Below are 19,695 nucleotides of genomic sequence, written 5' to 3' on the forward strand. Positions count from 1 at the left end.
TGTAGTTAGGGTAGACTGGGGTTTTTTGTTTTTAGAGCAGAGAAGAAAGATGGGGGCATTGAGATGTACAAAACTATATATGGATGTAGATAAAGTAGACAAGAAGGAGCATTTCCCTTCTGGAGCGATTAATGATCGGGGAACATAAGGAAGGGGCAGGAGATGTGAGGAAAAATGTTTTCACCCAGAGGGTGGTAGGAATCTGGACCTTGCTACTTATAAGGGTGGCAGAGGCAGAAACTGTCAACATTTAAAAATGCATGCCAACTGCTAGAAAATGAAATCTACATAGGTGCTTGTTTTTGACCAGCCCAGGCTCAATGAGCCGAAGGAACTTTTTCTCTATGACTCTAATCTGATAAGTGACGAAAGTAAAAAACATGGTTGGACTGTCTGTATATTAATCTTATGCAGGACATTTTCAAATCATTGTTTAGACAGCATTTATAAAGGTAATCTTGTAGCAACAATTTTTTAAAAATTTTCAGTTTGTGAATTTTACCGTTTTTAAATCTGATGTAAATATTCCACATTCAAGCCCACACTTGGGTGTGACATTGGGATACCTACACTAAACTGAGTTTCATTCTTTAATGTCTGTTGATGTAGGGAGGTCAAGACATCCTGTCCATGATGGGTCAGCTAATGAAACCAAAGAAGACTGAAATTACAGGTACATCTCTCAGCAAATGTTAAACACTGCGCTAAACTTAGGCTGCAGTTCTGAAGATCCACACAGCCCCTGACCATTTTTTTTTTGAAGGTTTCAAATAGACATGCAATCCACCATATGATATCTTGGAGATCCTGATTAAAGCTTAAAATCGGGAGTATTTTGATTGTGCTATTTATGTTTAAGGGATACTTGAAAAAAATTGCTAAATCTAAGTGCCCTTTATTCTGACAATAATCTATTGTGTGTTTTAACAGTACATAATACGCCCAGGTTTATCGTTTCTTCACTTTTTTTAAAATGGGAGTCATGCTGGAAAAGCACAGCAAGTCAGGCAGCATCCGAGGAGCAGGAAAATCGTCATTTTAGGAATAAGCCCTTCATCAGGAATGAGGCTTGTGTGCCAGGGGTGCTGAGAGATAAATGGGAGGGGGTGGGGTCTGGGATAAGGCAGCTGAGATTGTGAAAGGGAGATGAAGGCGGGGGAGAAGGTGATAGGTAAGAGTGAGGGTGGAGCGGATAGGTAGGAGAGGGGGGTGGAGCGGATAGGTAGGAGAAGGGGGTGGGACGGATATGTAGGAGAGGGGGATGGGGCGGGTAGGTAGGAGAGGGGGTGGGGCGGGTAGGTGGGGGGGTGGGGCGGGTAGGTAGGAGAGGGGGTGGGGCGGGTAGGTGGGGGGGTGGGGCGGATCTCCTGCATCTGCAGTAAATACCACACTCTCAACTTTGATCTCCAGCATTTGCAGTCCTCACTTTCTCCTCATTCTTAAAAAAAAACGTTCTAATGCAGAAATGTGGACTGTTGAGAAAGGATCAAGAAGTGAAGGAAATTTCTATGCTTGGCTAAGCCATGCTAGTGTGAAGTGATTTCTATTTTAATAGATTGTCACAAAATTAGGAGCACAATTTTCAGATTTGTATTTTTTTTCAACAGTAGAGGTGTGTACGTACCAATTGCTATGTCCATTAGTAGCTGGGGGCAGGCTGAAAGCTGTTTAGCCCATCAAAGATTGTCATCTAGCATTCTGAATGCCTCAAGTCTTTGACACTATTAGCTTACTGTGTAAGATTATTCAAAGCTTTAACTCTTAGTAAAGAATTATTAATATCAAATTTAAATGTACTTTGCACTGATATTAATTTACACTCTATTGTTCTGATTTGCTTTGAAGTAATATTAGAATTATGGAAGTTACAGCACAGGACATCACTCAACCCATTGTGTATGTGGCAAATGTTAGCATTTCAACTGAAGCAATCTTCTCTAATCCCTTTTCCTTGTACCGTTTTATTCTCTTCCTTTGCAAATATAGGGGAACCTCGCTTATCCGAAGGACATGGGCGGGAAGTATTTTGTTTGTTTAATCGAATGCTGGATAACATAGTTCCGCCAAGTGTCAGGAGCTTGCGATCTTCCCGGGGAATCTGATATTCAGACGATCAATGCCGGATAATCGCGGTTCCTCTGTACTTATCTATTACCCTTTATTAGATATGACATAGATTCTTCTTCAGTAACCACTTGTGGCAAAGTTTTTCATGATCTACTATTGTGCTTCTAACTTCTGTTTCTAATCATTTTATGCATTTTTTTAAATATCTGGATGAAGGACTCCATAACCACCACTTGGCTATAGAATCTCAGCTTCTCCAATCTGTCTTTACAAACTGTCCTTTTGCTTTTGGGATAAATGTAATTGGCCTTCAAAAATGGTGGCTAAGCACCGTTATCACAAGTCCTACTATTGACCACAGCAACTATTCTCAGTCCAGTCGTGGAGAGGGCTGAGGTGGGCTGCGTTTCACACATGGTGCACTTCCTAGAGCCAGATGCCCAAATAAATCATCAGCTGCCTCCAGCCATGTATGATTTTGATGTCACGGGAGTCTGAAACGTGATATACACAGATTAGACCTACTAGGAGCAGATGTAAGCTTTGTACACCCGTTTGGATGTCCACAGTCATCACTCTTTGTCTCTGGCTCTGAGCACCTTTATAATGTGTTCCACAAGCTCCTCCTCCCCCTCTGTCTACAGCCTAAATGATTCAAGTTTCCAACTTTTTTTTTCACCATCTGAAGAAGTCATATTGGAGTCAACATTAACTCTGGTCCTCTGTCCACAAGTGCTGCTACACCTGCTGAGTTTCTCACGCACTTTATTTTTGTTTCAGATTTCCAGCCCTTCCAATATCTTGTTTTTACATCAATATTGAAGTTGCGCCATGAATTTGAATAAATCGAAGTATATAGTTCAAGAGATGTAAATGTTATAAATTTTTAATGTTTTTTTTCCCAACATGAACTGTTTAATAGGCATTGAAAACTTCATTTAATCTCTACACGTGCAAAGGGTGGTGGTTTTGGGGAAGTATTTTGACATTAGTTGGTATTAGGTTGGCATGGAAGATATGACAGTTATAGGGTTGGGAGGGTTGTTTTTCAGACTGTAGGCCTGTGACCACTGGAGTGCCACAAGGATCAGTGCTGCATAATCTACTTTTTGTCATTTACATAAATGATTTGGATGCGAGCAGAAGAGGTACAGTTAGTAAGTTTGCCGATGACACCAAAATTGGAGGTGTAGTGGACAGTGAAGAGGGTTACCTCAGATTACAACAGGATCTGGATCAGATGGGCCAATGGGCTGAGAAGTGGCAGGTGGAGTTTAATTCAGATAACTGCGAGGTGCTGCATTTTGGGAAAGCAAATCTTAGCAGAACTTATACACTTAATGGTGTTGCTGAACAAAGAGACCTTGGAGTGCAGATTCATAGTTCCTTGAAGGTGGAGTCGCAGGTAGATAGGCTAGTGAAGAAAGCGTTTGGTATGCTTTCCTTTATTGGTCAGAGTATTGAGTACAGGAGTTGGGAGGTCATGTTGCTGCTGTACAGGACATTGGTTAGGCCACTGTTGGAATATTGTGTGCAATTCTGGTCTCCTTCCTATGGGAAAGATGTTGTGAATAATTGAAAGGGTTCAGAAAAGATTTACAAGGATGTTGCCAGGGTTGGAGGTTTTGAGTTATAGGGAGAGGCTGAACAGGCTGGGGCGGTTTTCCCTGGAGCGTCGGAGGCTGAGGGGTGACCTTATGAGAGATTTACAAAATTATGAGGGGCATGGATAGGATAAATAGGCAAAGTCTTTTCCCCCTGGGGTGGGGGAGTCCAGAACTAGAGGGTATAGATTTAGGGTGAGAGGGGAAAGCTATAAAAGAGACCTAAGGGGCAACTTTTTCTCACACACAGGGTGGTACAGGTATGGAATGAGCTGCCAGAGGAAGTGGTGGAGGCTGGTACAATTGCAACATTTAAGAGGCATTTGGATGGGTATATGAATAGGAAGGGTTTAGAGAAATATGGGCCTAGTGTTGGCAGGTGGGACTGGATTGGGTTGGACCAAACTGTGAACCTCCACTCCAAGGTCTCTGTTCAGCAACACTCTCCAGGACCTGACCATTATGTATATAGGTCCTGCTCTGATTTCCTTTTCCAAAATGCAGTTATCCCAGTTCCATGTTCTGCCTTGAATTCTCATGGTGTTTCCTTTTATTGAAAAACTTGACAGTTTTCAGTAGCTTTGAGTATCCAAATGCAGAGTGGTATAAGAAGTTCTGATATTCAGGGGAGTTTAAGCCTGACACATTTCAGTGTGTTTTAAATATTGTTTTCTGTCAGAGTAAAGCAGTGTACACAGATGGTAGGTGGGTGTTCTCTAAAGACATTTGATTGACTGTGTGAGCCACAAAGCTAATCCTCTGTTGTTTTCATACCTTGTCACTGAGCCTATGTAGGAATCCCTGATCTTGCTGTATATGGAGGCACAAGCTGGAACCTGAAGCCTTGAGCTTGGTGTACATCGTTTTCATTTCAGCATTTCTGTTTTCCTCTCTGTTTGACTTTTACAGTTTTTGTCCTTCTGAGTTTTAAGACCATTGTTTATTTTGCCTTATGTTGCCGTGTCACCTTCCTTGATGCGTTAACCTCGTTAACAAATTGCTCAACCTTTGAGGGAACTGCAGCCCTGCATTTCTGCTGAAACCCAATCTGTCCACCAGTTCACTATGACAGCGTTAAAAATCATCAGGTGAAGGAGCGGTGCTCCAAAAGCTAGTGCCTCCAATTAAACCAGTTGGAGTATAACTTGGTGTTGTGTGATTTTTAACTTTGTACATCCCAGTCCAACACCGGCATCTCCAAATTATGACTGTGACAGTGGTTATTGAATGTGAATCTGGAAGTTATGCTTTTTATTTATCGTCTGATTGTCCAAAGGAGTATTAACTAAATTATTGGAATATGAAAATCTTCAAGTGTCTATGTTTTAGTACCACATTCTATAGTTAATTTATCCATTTAAGTTGTGGTGGCAGTTACAGTATAACGTCCATCATGGGACCTGCAGAGATGACTTCGTGATGTGCGTGACTTTAACATATCTGGAGAGAGACATTGTTATGATCCTTTGTATGTTAGTATGATTCAATATTCTAAAGAAAACCTTTTCTAAATTATTTTTGACCTCCTAAAATAAAATAATAACTTCTGCCTTGCAGACAAATTACGAGGTGAGATTAACAAGGTTGTTAACAAATACATCGATCAAGGCATTGCTGAGCTGGTTCCAGGGGTTCTCTTCATCGATGAAGTTCCTATGCTGGACATAGAATGTTTCACTTACCTGCACCGAGCACTTGAGTCCAGCATTGCTCCCATTGTTATTTTTGCTACGAATCGAGGAAACTGCGTTGTTAGGTAAGACGATCTTGGAATTCAAAATGTATCTCTAATGATTCCCTCCTCATAAATAACTTTGTGAAATGGTCAAAATATGTTTCTATTCTTCATATATGCATGATCATATATGTAGCTATATATTATCTATTCATGGTAGGATTTAATTATTAACATATATAGTTGAGTCAATAGACTTAAGATTGTAGTTCGAGATTTTGATCCCATCCTACAAGGACATTTTGAGGAAAGCTGTTCAATATACTATTGCATCTGATTGGCCTTTAAGTACTCCAGGACCCTCCCTATCTAGCGGTATAGCTCATACATTGAATGCTTTGTGTGAATAACTTCTCAAAATCTGCACTTAAGTTGCTATTTCATTATTTGAACTATGCACCTTTGTCCCCGTGTCACTGTTTAGATTACAAAAACATAAACTACAGGAGCAGACCATTCAGCCCATTGAGCCTGCTCTGTCATTCAGTATGATTGTGGCTGACCATCCAACTCTGTATTCTGGTCTGGCATTCTCCCACTGACCTTTGATCCTTTTAGCCTTACCAATCACCTCTTTAAAACACATTGAAAATTTTGGCCTCAATTGCTTTGTGTAGCAGAAAATTCCACAGGATCTCCACTCTATGAATGACAGAATTTCTCCTCATCTCAGTCCTACATGATCGACCCATATCCTTAGATCGTGAGTCTTGGATCCCTGGTTCTGGACTCCTCAGGCATCGGCAACATCATTCCCACATTTACTCTGTCTATCCTGTTAGTATTTTATAGATCTCTATGAAATTCCACTGCCCCCACCATTCTTCTAAACTCCAGTGAATATAATCCTTACTAATAAAGTCTCTCTTCAAATGTCAGCCATGCCATCCTAGGAATCGGTTTCATAGCTGCAGTCTTTCTACAGCCAGAACATCTTTCTGCAGATAAGGAGACCAAAATTGCACCCTCTATGTGTGGTCTCACTAGGGCTCCATACTTTTACAGCAAGGCATCCCAGCTCCTGTACTGGAATCCCCTCACTAGGCTATGAACATTACACTTCTTTACTACCTGATACACCTGCGTGTTGACTTTCAGTGACTGGCATACAAGGATATCCAGGTCTCATTGCATTCCTCTCTTTCCTAATTGATTGGCATTCAGATAATATACTTCCCTATCTTTGCTACCAATATGAATAACCTTGCATTTGTCCTCATTATACTGCATCTTCCATGCATTTGCACCCTCACTCAACTTATCCCAATAAAATTGAAACATCTCTGCATCCTCCTGAACTCACCCCACCTACACAGGAGGAGGCGGTTAAAGAAGCAAAAATTAATGTTTTGAGTGTGATATATTTTTTGTTGTTGTTGTTGTTACGGGTGACTTCAACTTCACCAATATTGATTGGAGCCTCCTTAGTGCAGATGGTCTGGATGGAGCCAGTTTTGTCAGGTGTGTCCAGGAGGGATTCCTGACTCAATCTGTAGATAGGCAGACTAAGGACGAGGCTATATTGGATTTGGTGTCAGACTACCAGCCAATTATCAGATCCCTCGGTGGGAAAGCATTTCGGTGACAGTGACCCCCAACTGCCCCACCTTTACCATAGCCATGGAGAGAGAGAGGAGCAGACAGCATGGGAAGGTATTGGGGGAGGGGAAATTATACTGCTATTAGACAGGACCTGTGAAGTATAAATTGGGAACAATCATTTTACAGGAAAGGCACAACAAAATGTGGAGACTGTTTAAGGAGCACTTTATGCGAGTGTTGGATAACTTTGTCCCACTGAGACAGGCAAGGAATGGTAAGGCGAAGGACCCTTGAATGACAAAAGCTGAGGGACTTTGTCAAAAGGAAGAAGGAAGCTTACTTAAGGTTGAGGAAGCAAGAATCTTTAGAGGATTACAAGATAGCTAGGAAAGAACTCAAAAATGGACAGAGGAGAGCTAGGAGGGGGCACACAAAGCCTTGGCGGGAAGGATTTGGGAAAACCCAAAGGAGTTCTACACATACATGAGTTATAAGATAATGATCAGAGAGAGGGTAGGGCCGATCAGGGATAGTGAGGAAACTCGTGCCTGGAATCTGAAGAGGTAAGGGAGGCCCTAAATAAGTTTTTTGCTTCAGTTTTCACTGGACAGAGGGACGTTGTTGATAGTGAGAACACAGTGGACCAGGTTAATAGGCTTGAACAGATTGATATTAATGAAGTGGGTGTGCTGGAAATTCTGAGAAGCATCAAGATGGATAAGTCCCCAGGGCTGGACCAGATATATCCAAAGTTTCTACGGGAAGCAAGGAATGAGATTACTGCACCTTCAGCAATGACCTTTGCATTCTCACTCTCCACGGGAGAAGTATCGGATGATTGGAGGGTGGCAAATGTTGTTTCTCTGTTCAAAAAGGAGAATAGGGAAATTCCTGGGAATTAAATCTATGGTAAGCATGGTAATGGAAAGGATTCTGAGAGATAGGATTAATGACTATTTGGAAGAACCTAGTTTGATTAACGATAGTCAGCATGGCTTTGTGAGGGGCAGGTCATGCCTCATGAGCCTTATTGAGTTCTTTGAGGATGTGACCAGACACGTTGATGAAGGTTGAGCAGTGAATGTGGTGTAAATGGATTTCAGTAAAGCATTTGATAAGATTTCCCAAGGTAGGCTCATTCAGAAAATTAGGAAGTAAGAGATGCAGGGAAATTTGGCTGTCTGGATACAGAATTGGCTGGCCGAACGGAGACAGCAAGTGGTAGTGGATGGAAATTATTCTGGCTGGAGGTCGGTGACTAGTGGTGTCCCACAGGGAGCTGTTCTTGGGCCTCTGCCCTTTTCACACTGGAGAGAAGAAGAAAGAGAGGTGACTTGATAGAGGTGTTTAAGGTAATCAGAGGCATAGATATAGTAGATAGAGACTTTCCCCCCAGGGCAGAAATGGTTGTCACGAGGGGTCATAATTTTAAGGTGATTGGAGAAACGTACAGGGGAGATGTCAGAGGTAGGTTCTTTACACAGTGGTAGGTGCGTGGAATGCACTGCCAGCGGTGTTAGTACAGTCAGATATATTAACGACATTTAAGCGACTGCTGGACAAGCACATGGATGGCAGTAAATTGAGGGGTGTGTAGGTTAGGTTGATTTTAGATTAAGGTAAATGCTTGGTACAATATCGTAGGCCGAAGGCCCTTTTTGTGCTGTCCTGTTCTTTGTTCTGTATTTGAATCCAATATAATTCTTCTTCAGAACTATCATGTTAACATTGTTTCACAATGCCAGATCTGCTGGATTTCTCCAGAACTTTCTATTTTAATTACAGATCTCCACAATCACAATACTTATACTTTGTTTATTTGTGAATTAATCAATAATGTGGTTATGGGCTAGAAATTGTATATTCAGAGGGGAATTCGATCAGAATTGTGCAAATACTTAAATTAATGCTTTAAAACAGGACATGATCTGAAAAGCTTTTCACTTTGCAATAATCAAGACCAAATTGCAAAAATACCAAATCTCGTAGCGGACAGTTGTCTTATGTTACATGGCAGTTAACTGTTCCTCATGCATTCTTCATGACAGTGCCTTTACTAATCGGGGTGGCACGGTGGCTCAGTGGTTAGCACTGCATCCTCACAGCGTCAGGGATCCAGGTTCGATTCCAGCCTCCAGTGACTGTCTGTGTGGAATTTGCACATTCTCTGTGTCTGCGTGGTTTTCCTCCAGGTGCTCTGGTTTCCTTCCACAATCCAAAGATCTGCTGGTTAAGTGAATTGGCCTTGCTAAATTGCCCATAGTGCTCAAGGAAGTGTAGGTTAGGTACATTAGTCAGGGGAAAATTTAAGATAACAGGGTAGGGGAATGCGTCTGGGTGGGTTGCTCTTCGGAGGGTCAGTGTGGACTTGTTGGGCCAAAGAGCCTGATTCCACACTGTAGGGATTCTATTCTATGATTTTCGTCATAGTCCACTTACCATCAAAACGGCACCCTCTTCTTGTGCGTATAACCTGTGGTTATCTTTGAGATTTGTTCTTGCAATTCCGTCCTGATGAATATAAGGCAAAACATCTTTTTGATAGCATGTTTTTTTTAAAAAACAAAGTACTCAAGTTCCATACAATCAAGTATGATTCAAAAACCATTTAATTACACCAGGAAACCTGTGTGTGCATTATATATTTGGAGAGAATGGACAATTTACTTGATAATTGACAATTCTTCTTATGACATGCCTTTGAATCTTCAGACTGACTAGCCCAAGTCTCGTGACAATAAAAGTCATGTGCAAGGTTATTCTGGACAATACCATTCCATCTTCTGGTGGCAGGGATCTAGATCACTGAGATCACTTTGATTGTTAGGAAATGCAATCAGTCTTTGCACATGTTGGAAAAGAAATTATGACACGCTTTGGAAAATAGGTAATAGGTGACAATGCCTGAAAGTGGGTAAGAAAAAGCCAGGGAATTATAACCTGGTGAACCTTATGTCAGTGGTGCGTAAGTTGTTGGAGGATTCTGAGGGACAGGATAAAGTTGCATTTGGAAAGGCCAGGGCTGATTATGGATAGTCAACATAACTTTATGCATGGGAAATCATGTCTCATTAATTTGATTGAGTTTTTTTTGAAGAGTTAATAAAGAAGATTGATGAAGGCAGAATGGTATATGATATTTATATGGACTTCAGCAAAGTTTTGATAAGGTTCAGCATGATAGACTGCTTAGTAAGTTTCGATCACATGGGATCCAGCAGGAACTAGCCATTTGGATACAAAATTCACTTGAAGGTAGGAGACAGGGTGGTGGGAGATGGTTGCTTTTCGGACTGGAGTCCTGCGAACTGCAGTGTGTCACAAGGATCAGTACTGGGTCCATTGCTTTCCATCATTTATATGAAATGATTTGAATGTGAATATAGGAGGTATAGTTAGTAAGTTGCAAATGACACCAAAATAGGACAGTGCACAAGATTATCTCAGAATACAGCAGAACCTTGATTAGATGGGCCAATGGGCTGAAGAGTGGCAGATGGAGTTCAATTGGATAAATGTGAGGTGTTGTGTTTTAGTAAGGCAATCCAGGGCAGGGCTTATACACTTCATGGCAGGCCTTGGGGAGTGTTGTCAAACAGAAACCTAGGAGGCATGTTCGTAGCTCCTTGAAAGTGGAGTCGCAGGTAGGCAAAGTGATGAAGAAGGCTTTTGGCATGCTTGCCTTTGGTCAGGACAGATTATAGAAGTTGAGATATGATGTTGTGGCTGTACAGAACATTGTGAGGCTACTTCTAGAATACTGCAAACAATTCTGTTAAATGTGAGGGCATTCAGAAAAGATTTGACGTTACTTCAAGTGAACTGGGACCTCCCTGGACTGAGTAGCTCCGTACCATTTGCCACAGTGTGTGATTACAAAAGAACTCATTTAGATGGCGTAGAGACGCTCAGAGTTTCCAGTTACCTACAGTCTGTGAGACTGCATATTGTTGTACAGTCACTAGCACAAGGATGTATTTTGCCAATTATGCTATCATGTCTGCTAATTAAATTTTTGGAGGCTTTGTTGGTCAAGGGAATGGATGGAGGAGATAGGAGATTTTTGTGGCATGTTGACATAGCACCATCTAGTGGTTTAGTTCTGCTTTTAAAACATTGGTGTGCTACAAAAACAAAGATTTCTTTGAACTCTGGCAGTGTCAGTATTGAGATGGATTGAGTCTGCTTGAAATTTTAATCTATATGTAAATTTAATGTAATACAATTAACTAAATGGAATTACTGGGACTCGACAGCTTTTACATAAAATTTATAATTCAATTCATAATCTAAACGGGAAATAGTCTATTTAAATAGCTGTTCTATTACTTTTTTTTCAAGGATAAAAGCTTTTTTCCTGAAACCGATGTGGAATTTCGGGCAGGTTGCCAAATGATCTGTAGCCTTCATCCGGCTCTGGATTGTTCATTAAAATTAATCTTGTGTTTCTTTCTCCAGAGGGACAGAGGATATAGTGTCACCTCATGGAATTCCACTTGATCTTTTAGACCGAGTCATGATCATCAGGACAATGTTATACACTCCAGATGAGATGATGCAGGTAAGTGCTCCTTTCTGGATCTAAATCTTGAGCAGTAGAGGAAGAAATTTGCCATTCCCTTTCCTATTTCCTCCTCCAAAAGGATTGACCTATTAAGTGACATTTTTTCACATGTATGAGTGGTCCAGTCAGACCTTTACTCAAAGGCAAAATCCAGAAAACTTGAAATACAAAACAGAGTGTTGGAAATAATCAGGTGGTCGTAACCAAAAAGATTGATGAGGGCAGAGCAGTCGACGTTGTTTACGTAGACTTTAGAAATGCCTTTGAAAAGGTTCTGCTTGGTAGTCTAATTAGTAAACTTAAATCACATGGGATTCAGGGTGAGTTTGCCTATTGGATACAGAATTGGCTTGACTGTAGGAGATGGGTAGTGGTAGAAGGTTGTTTCTCAGACTGGAGGCTTGTGATCAGTGTTGTTCCACAGGGATCAGTGGATCTACTTTTGTTCTTCATTTATATAAACAGTTTGGATGAGAATATAGGAGACATGGCTAGTAAGCTTGCGGATGACACCCCCAAGTTGGTGGTATAGTGGATAATGAAGAAGGTTACCTAAGGTTACAGAGAGATCTTGATCAGTTGGGTCAATGGGCTGAGGAGTGGCAGATGGAATTTAATTTGGACAAATGCAAGGTATTGAATTTTGGTAAAACGAGCAAGGGCAGGACTAAATTAATGGTAGAACCTTGGATGGTGTTGTAGAACAGAGCGACCAGGGACTCTGGTATATGATTCTTTGAAATTTACGTCGCAGGTAGACAGGGTGGTTAAAAAGCTATTCAGCATCCTTGGGTTCATTGTTCAGTACTTTGAGTATACGTGTTGGGAAGTCATATTGAGATTATTTCGAACATTGGTGAGGCCTTTTCGGGGTGGCACGGTGGCTCAGTGATTAACACTGCTGCCTCACAGCACCAGGGACCTGGGTTTAATTCCATCCTGTGCAAACTGTGTATGTGGAGTTTGCACATTCTCCCCGTGTCTGCGTGGACTTCCTCCGAGTGCTCCGGTTTCCTCCCACAGTCCCAAGATGTGCAGCTTAGGTGAATTGGCCAAGCTAAATTACCCATAGTATTCAGGGATTTGTAAGATTAGGGTGCATTAGCCATGGTAAGTGTAGGGGAATGGGTCTGGGCGGGTTACTCTTTGGAGGGTCGGTGTAGACTTATTGGGCCGTCGGGCCTGTTTCCACGCTGTAGGGAATCTATTCTTCTACTGTGTGCAGTTCTGGTTGGCCTGCTGTAGGAAGGATGTTATTAAGCTGAAGAAGGTTCAGAAAAGATTGACTGAGATGATGCAGGGAATAAAGGGTTTGAATTATAGAAATAGGCTTGAAACTTTTTCACTGGGCATAGGAGGATGAATGGTGACCTTAAAGACACTCATGAAATCATATGGGAGAACATAGATAAGATAAATAGCAAGGGTCCTTTCCCTAGAGTGGGTGAGTTCAAAACCAGGGGGCATTTTTTTTACGGTCAGAGGAGAAAGATTTAAAAAGGACATAAGGGGCAACCTTTTTACACACAGAATGGTTTGTGTATGGAATGAACTGCTAGACAAAGTGGTCAATGCAGGTAGTTGCAGCATATAAAAGACATTTGGATAAGTCCATGAATAGGAAAGGTTTGGAAGGATATGGGCCAAACACAGGCAGGTGGGATTAATTTGGTTTGGAAACAAGATCGGCGTGGACTAGTTGGACCGAAGGGTCTATTTCTGTGCTGTATGACTCTGATTAGTGTCTCTAGGTATAGCTAACACTTCAGACTGATAACATTTCATCAGTCAGATCATTAATTTGAAATAAAGTTGTCTCCACAGAAACTGTTTAATGTGCTCAATATTTCCAGCGTTTTATGTTATTATTCATCTTTACACATTGTATATCTCAATTTTCTCAAAGGGCTTATTGGATAGGGTCAGCAACAAAAAGTAAAGAACTTGCATTTATATATCTCTTTCGTATCCAGAGGTAAAACAGTCAGTTAAGTGCTGTTAACATGGTCACTGTAGGAAATGTAGCAAGCTTTCACAGACATACAATAGTGACCATAGTCTTAGTTGAGGGATAAATGTTAGTCAGATCACTGTCAACTGCTTCTCAAAATGTTGCCCCAAGGAATGCATCTACCTGATGTACCATAAGTAAAATCAGTACAAGTTTTCCTTCCAACTCCAGTATCTGAATAGTATGTTTTTAGAAATATAACTGATTTCCCTCTCCTAACCCCGCTTCCATTCATACAGCAGTGCAGACCAGTCAAGAAGGTGTTAGTTGTAGTCCTTTGCACTAAAGAGTTGAAAGATTATGGGGAGAAAATGGGAAAAGGGTAATGAGTTGGATGATCAGCCATGATTGTGTTGAATGGTGGAGCAGGCGTGAAGAGCTGTGACCTATTCTTGCTCCTATTTTCAATGGTTCATGTCATGCTTTCTTTTTTCTCCCTCTCACGCTATGCCCTTGGATTAAAAGTGTTTTGTCACCATTTACTCAGGGCCTCCCTGCTAATCCATTTCCAATCTGTTACATCTTGTTTCAGTTTCTTTTTAATGTCTTGAGCTTTGAAAAGATAAGCAATTAAAAGCTTGATGTTGGAACGCAATCGCAAAAACTGGGAGAGAAATAGGACAGTATGGAGATGAAATAAAGGTAGGGTAAGAAAGAAGTTGCAGTGGAAGATGGCAGAAATTTGTAAGTGTTGCAGAGAGGACAAGATTTGAAAATAATAGGAAAGCTGGAGAGTGACCAAAGAATTCAGGACAGTAAAAGAAGAGAGCATTTGGGTGTTCCGACTTTCAACTAGACACGTTACAGCCTGCCAGTCTCAATATTGAATTCAGCAACTTCAGATGATTATCCCATCTCGACCCCTCTGTTTTCATTCTGCTCCGTAATTTTATTTCATTTATTTTATTTTTAAAACATTTTTTCACAGTTCTGTACCTCTTATTTCTTGATTGTCTGTCTGTCTGTCTGTCTGAGACTCTTTCTCTTGCTCCTCACTCTCTCATCACCTTTTTCTTCTACTCTTCCCCCTTTGCTACCCTTCTCCTCTGCTTTCCAATTTGCCTCTTTCACCCATCCCCCACATATTTTGTCACATAACACTGGCTTCAGTCTTGGTCATTCACAGCTCCTAACCTCCCTATAATCTCTCTCTGCACTGTCATTATCACCTCTTTATTGCTACCTTTGCTTCTGGTGCCATGACTCACCTTCTCTCAGCCTAGTATAAATACCTCCCTATTTCTCCCTTTTTTAGCTTTGACAAAGGGTCAGTTAGACTCAAAACGTCAGCTGTTTTCTCTCCTTACAGATGCTGTCAGACCTGCTGAGATTTTCCAGCATTTTCTCTTGGAAGAGAGCATTTGTTTGAGTTTTTCTTGAATACCTGCTACATTCCATCATTCATTCATACAGTACGCAGTGTTGCACATCTATCATAATGAAAGTTCTGGTTCTTTTTTGAGTTTGTGGTGATACCTACACAATGCATAAAATGACCCACCACTTTAGATTTTTTTTTCCGATTGTCTTTAATCGCACATCAATACTGATCTTTAATCCAAACACTATGGATTAGATGGTACTTTTCTTCAGAAGAACAATGTGTTCCACTTGCATTACTGGATGTTCTTTCACAATTCAGAGGTGGGAAGAATATTTTATATTCTTTTATTCATGATGGTACTATCTCCTATTCAATTTCTTCTGTCCTCTAGTATTTCAGCCAAAGAATTGGAACAATATGTCTCTTCCTTCACTGTCACTATGTCAAAATATTCCCAATAGCACTTTGGGAGTGCCTGTACCAGATAGGGTGTGTAGCAGTTCAAGAAAATAGCTCACCACCACCTTGAGGGCAATTTAAGAGTTTATAACAAGTGCTGGCCATGCCAGCAACTCCAGTATTCCATGAAAGAATTTTTAGGAAGGGACAAACATGAAATTATTGCCTTAATTCTTGTTTTAACTGGAATAGATGGACTGGCAATAGCCTAGTGGTATTATTGCTGGACTGTCAATCCAGAGATCCAGGTAATGTTTGTCTGGGGGACCTGGGTTTGAATCCCATCAGGGCATGTGGTACAGGTTAAATTTAATAAAAATCTGGAATTGAGAATCTAATGGTGGCCCATGAATCTATCGTCAATTGTCGTAAAACCCATTTGGCTCACTAATTCCCTCCTATAGGGAGGGAGACTGCCATCCTCCATAATTCCAGACACTCAGCAATGTGGTTGACTCTGAGTGCCCTCTGAGTAATCCGGGATGTGGAGTAAATGCTGCCTTAGCCAGCAACATCCTCATCCTGTGAATGGTTACGAGAAGTTATTCGAGATAATGGCAGGACAGATTTGAATTGTTGTGAGTTATTTCAAGGTTTCTATTTTCTTCTTGCATCTAAGAACGTTCAAACTGATCAGGCTTTGTCACAAGAACAAGGTGAAGTGAAATCTGAAAACAAATTGTGTCAGCGAGTTTTGAGAAGATTTGTAGCTCAGGTTGAGGTTCTGGATATAGGTTTGCTAGCTGAGCATTTCCAGATATTTTGTCACCATACTAGTAACATCTTCAGTGGGCCTCCAGGTGAAGCGCTGCTGCTGATTCCTGCTTTCTATTTATATGTTTGTGTTTCTTTGGGTTGGTGATGTCATTTCCTGTTCTTTTTCTCCGGGGGTAGTAGATGGGGTCTAACCCAATGTGTTTGTTGATAGAGTTCCGATTGGAATGCCACGCTTCTAGGGATTCTCGGCATGTCTCTGTTTGGCTTGTCCTAGGATGGATGTGTTGTCCCAGTCAACAAGCCAAACAGAGACGCGCACGAGAATTCCTAGAAGCATGGCATTCTGATCGGAACTCTATCAACAAACACATCGCGTTAGACCCCATCTACCACCCCCTGAGAAAAAGAACAGGAAATGACATCACCAACCCAAAGAAACCCAAACATAGAAAGCAGGAATCAGCAGCAGTGTTTCGCCTGGAGGCCCACTGAAAATGTTACCTAGTAGGGTGATGAAACATTTGGAAATGGACCTTCCAGCTCAGCGAACAAACCTCCATCCATAAATTGTGTCATATATTTGGTACAAAGGAATAATACTTGATTTATTGGCTTTAATGATTTGTAGAATAGGTCAGTGGGATAATAAATTGAGAAGGTTAGCAGGACTAGCTGTAGCTTATGCAAACAGTGCTTAGTATCATATCCTGATAAAATGTCATTCTCCACTGTCTACTGACTCCACTGTCTCTGGTCTCCAGCATCTGCAGTCCTCACTTTCTCCCTGTCTACTGACTTAGCCATGTTAAACCTGACAGTTCCAGCAATCAATTGTTGACAGCACTCAATTCATAGTTGGCTGTTATGGGAACTATTGCCAGAAAACATGTTTGGATTTGAGACATATTTTTCCAGCAGTGTAGTGGGAGCTTTATCCCATGTATGTCCCCGTGCTGTACCTACACTGAGTGTGTCTGATGGGGGCAGTGTAAAGAAAGCTTTTCCCGTATCCAACTCCATATTGTACCTAATTTTGAGAGTATCTGCTGGATTCCCAAACCTGGAAAATTTCTGTTATCCATCATCAGTCTTATTGTCTGGAAAAAAGGAATGCTACCAGTTATAGTGATTTTAGATTTGTTAATTAAAAGACAAGGAAGCTAGATTTGTCTTTGTCTCATTCTTGGGGCTAAAAATAATTCTGTGTGGCACTTTTCAATCGAAAACTTTATGTTCAAAGGTTTGAAAGTGAGTAGAATGCTGAGTATTAATAGCTGGCACAGAGCTGGTCTGAATCATTCAGTAACCCAACATCAGCAGCAGAAGTGATAAGGACTTCTTGGATAATGATGCTATGTGTAGCATCATAGAGATAAGTCCAGGAGTGAGAGTTTCATATAATGTCAGTTATTTTTCACTCTGGCACCATTGTAAACAAGGAAGTAGCAAAGCGATTACGATAAACTAAATCAATAAACAACGTTTAGTCGTTTAGAAAGGTGTAGTAGATTATATGGCCCTTTATATAGACATTTAACCGAACATTAGCTGCACAAAAAAAAGATAGTCAATACCAGATATGAGACTGCTTTATTTCATTGAAAGCCTAAGCTGACCCCTTCTTCAGTTTTATTGTATACTCATGCGTCTTTCTCCCCCACCTGTTTTTTTAAACTTAAGGGGAAAAATCTGGAATGGAAGGAAAGCTATGCCCTGTGCATGAGATTTTACTTCAATTATTTCCTCACTAAAAAGCTAGAAATCCATCTTTACTACAACTGGCTGTTACTTACATCCATCATTTTGTAAAGGAGGAATGGGGGAAGATAAATGTTTCAAGAGAGGATAGCAAGAGACTTGAATGCTGAGAGGAGGTGGATGTTGCTAGGAAACACAAGTCAGAATAAGAATGGAAGTCTGAGCAAAGAGGTAGAGATGAAACAGGAATCTGGGCGTATACTGAAAGTCAAAATGGAGATGTGGAGTGAACAGGACCCTAAGCAAACGGGAGCTCTACAGAAAAGGGCTTTGATGATGCCCCAAATAAGGACAAAGTTTAAAAACCACACAACACCAGCTTATAGTCCAACAGGTTTAATTGGAAGAGCACTAGTTTTCGGAGCGACGCTCCTTTATCCACCTGATGAAGAAGCGGTGCTCCGAAGGCAAATGTACTTCCAATTAAACCTGTTGGACTATAACTTGGTGTTTTGTGATTTTTAACTTTGTAAACCCCGAGATCCAAGATGGCGGGGACTCAGCAAGTCTGAGTTTACAGTGCTCTTCCCAAAACCTGGGTAAAGTGAGTTACTCACCCCCACCACACTTACCAAACCACCCAAAAAAATTTTCTAACCTTAATTAGCTGCTTACTATTATATTTAAGCAGTTTAATATTAAGTGGATAATGAGTAAACCAAAGGGACCCCGCAGCTCTCAGAAAACAAAGACCCCTCCCCCACCCTCCTCTCCTCCTCCGGCTGCAGCTGATGTAAAAACAGGCCTTGAAGAGATGATTGCCAGGCTGGAAACGACACTCGGCGATTTCATCGCAGAATCCAGACAGAGATGGAACTCATTCGAAGAAAAGTTACAAAAGTACAGCGAGGCTCTCGAGGAATTACAGGGCCGAGTGGAGGGGGCGGAGCTAAAGGCCACGACCTCCGAGGCTGCAGCACAAACAGCTGCAGAACAGGTGCCAGCTCTGGAGCAGAGAGTCCGGGCCTTTGAAATCTACATGGATGACCTGGATAATAGAAATCGGAGAAAGAATATCCGTCTTCTGGGCCTCCCTGAACAAGAAGAGAAGGGACAGTTAGCAGCATTTCTGGAGCGATGGTTGCCCCAGCTTTTAAACCTGGGGGCTGAAACTGACCGGGTAAGGGTGGAGTGGGCCTACCGGGTCGCTGTACGCGGATCTGGCCCAAACCAGCGCCCACGCCCGGTCCTGTTCCGGCTGCAGAGTTATAGGGAGAGGCAGATACTCCTGGATGCCTCCAGAAAGCTTGGAAAGGATCCTAAAGCTATGATTCATGAAGGATCCAAGATTATGTTATTTCAGGACTTCTCCCCGGCTTTGGCACGAAGGAGGAAGGCGTTTGATGAGGTGAAGAAATGTCTAAGGAACTTAAATATTCAATACACCTTACGCTACCCAGCGACGTTATGCTTTACCCACGAAGGATCCGAGTATAATTTTAGATCACCAGAAGAGGCTAAGGAACTTTTAGACTCGTTTAAATAAATCGTAAGAGACAATTTATGTTGGCTTGCCTCTTCCACACTCCGTGGGGAGAAATGGATACTTTACTCTACTTTACTTTTGCTTCTGGGAGCAGGGTTGTCTTCCCTTGCTATTTTATGTTATTATACTTAACTGTAATTTGTTGGAGTTGTAATTTTATAGTTATGTGTGTTTGTACGTGGCATTGATGCTATCAGATATACTCAGGTATGGGTGGGGAGGGGTGGGGGTGGGGCGCTCACTGTCAACTCTAGCTCGGTATTATATCTAAATCCTATTAAGGAGTGCCCGGGTCAAGGGTGGGACACTGTTTGGGAGAGGATATGGTGGACCTTTAGAAAGGAAGTAAGGCCCCCTGAGAACAAGGGGGAGGATCTCCATTCAAACATGTTTTTTTTTGTTCTTATTGTTTGGAAATAGTTTCCTTT

At 41.5% G+C, this 19,695-nt stretch overlaps 1 protein-coding gene across 1 annotated transcript in view; it reads left to right on the plus strand.

The window, feature by feature from the left end:
• The window catches only part of ruvbl1 (RuvB-like AAA ATPase 1), a 73,665-nt gene that overhangs the window by 35,214 nt on the left and 18,756 nt on the right, over positions 1 to 19,695 (plus strand). Inside the window, exons 7-9 of the mRNA XM_060835059.1 lie at positions 610 to 673; positions 5,229 to 5,427; positions 11,407 to 11,509. Coding sequence (XP_060691042.1) covers positions 610 to 673; positions 5,229 to 5,427; positions 11,407 to 11,509 — 366 coding nt within the window. The remainder of the gene's footprint in view (positions 1 to 609; positions 674 to 5,228; positions 5,428 to 11,406; positions 11,510 to 19,695) is intronic.

This window comes from Hemiscyllium ocellatum, chromosome 14 (assembly GCF_020745735.1).
Source record: "Hemiscyllium ocellatum isolate sHemOce1 chromosome 14, sHemOce1.pat.X.cur, whole genome shotgun sequence".
Taxonomy (NCBI): domain Eukaryota; kingdom Metazoa; phylum Chordata; class Chondrichthyes; order Orectolobiformes; family Hemiscylliidae; genus Hemiscyllium; species Hemiscyllium ocellatum.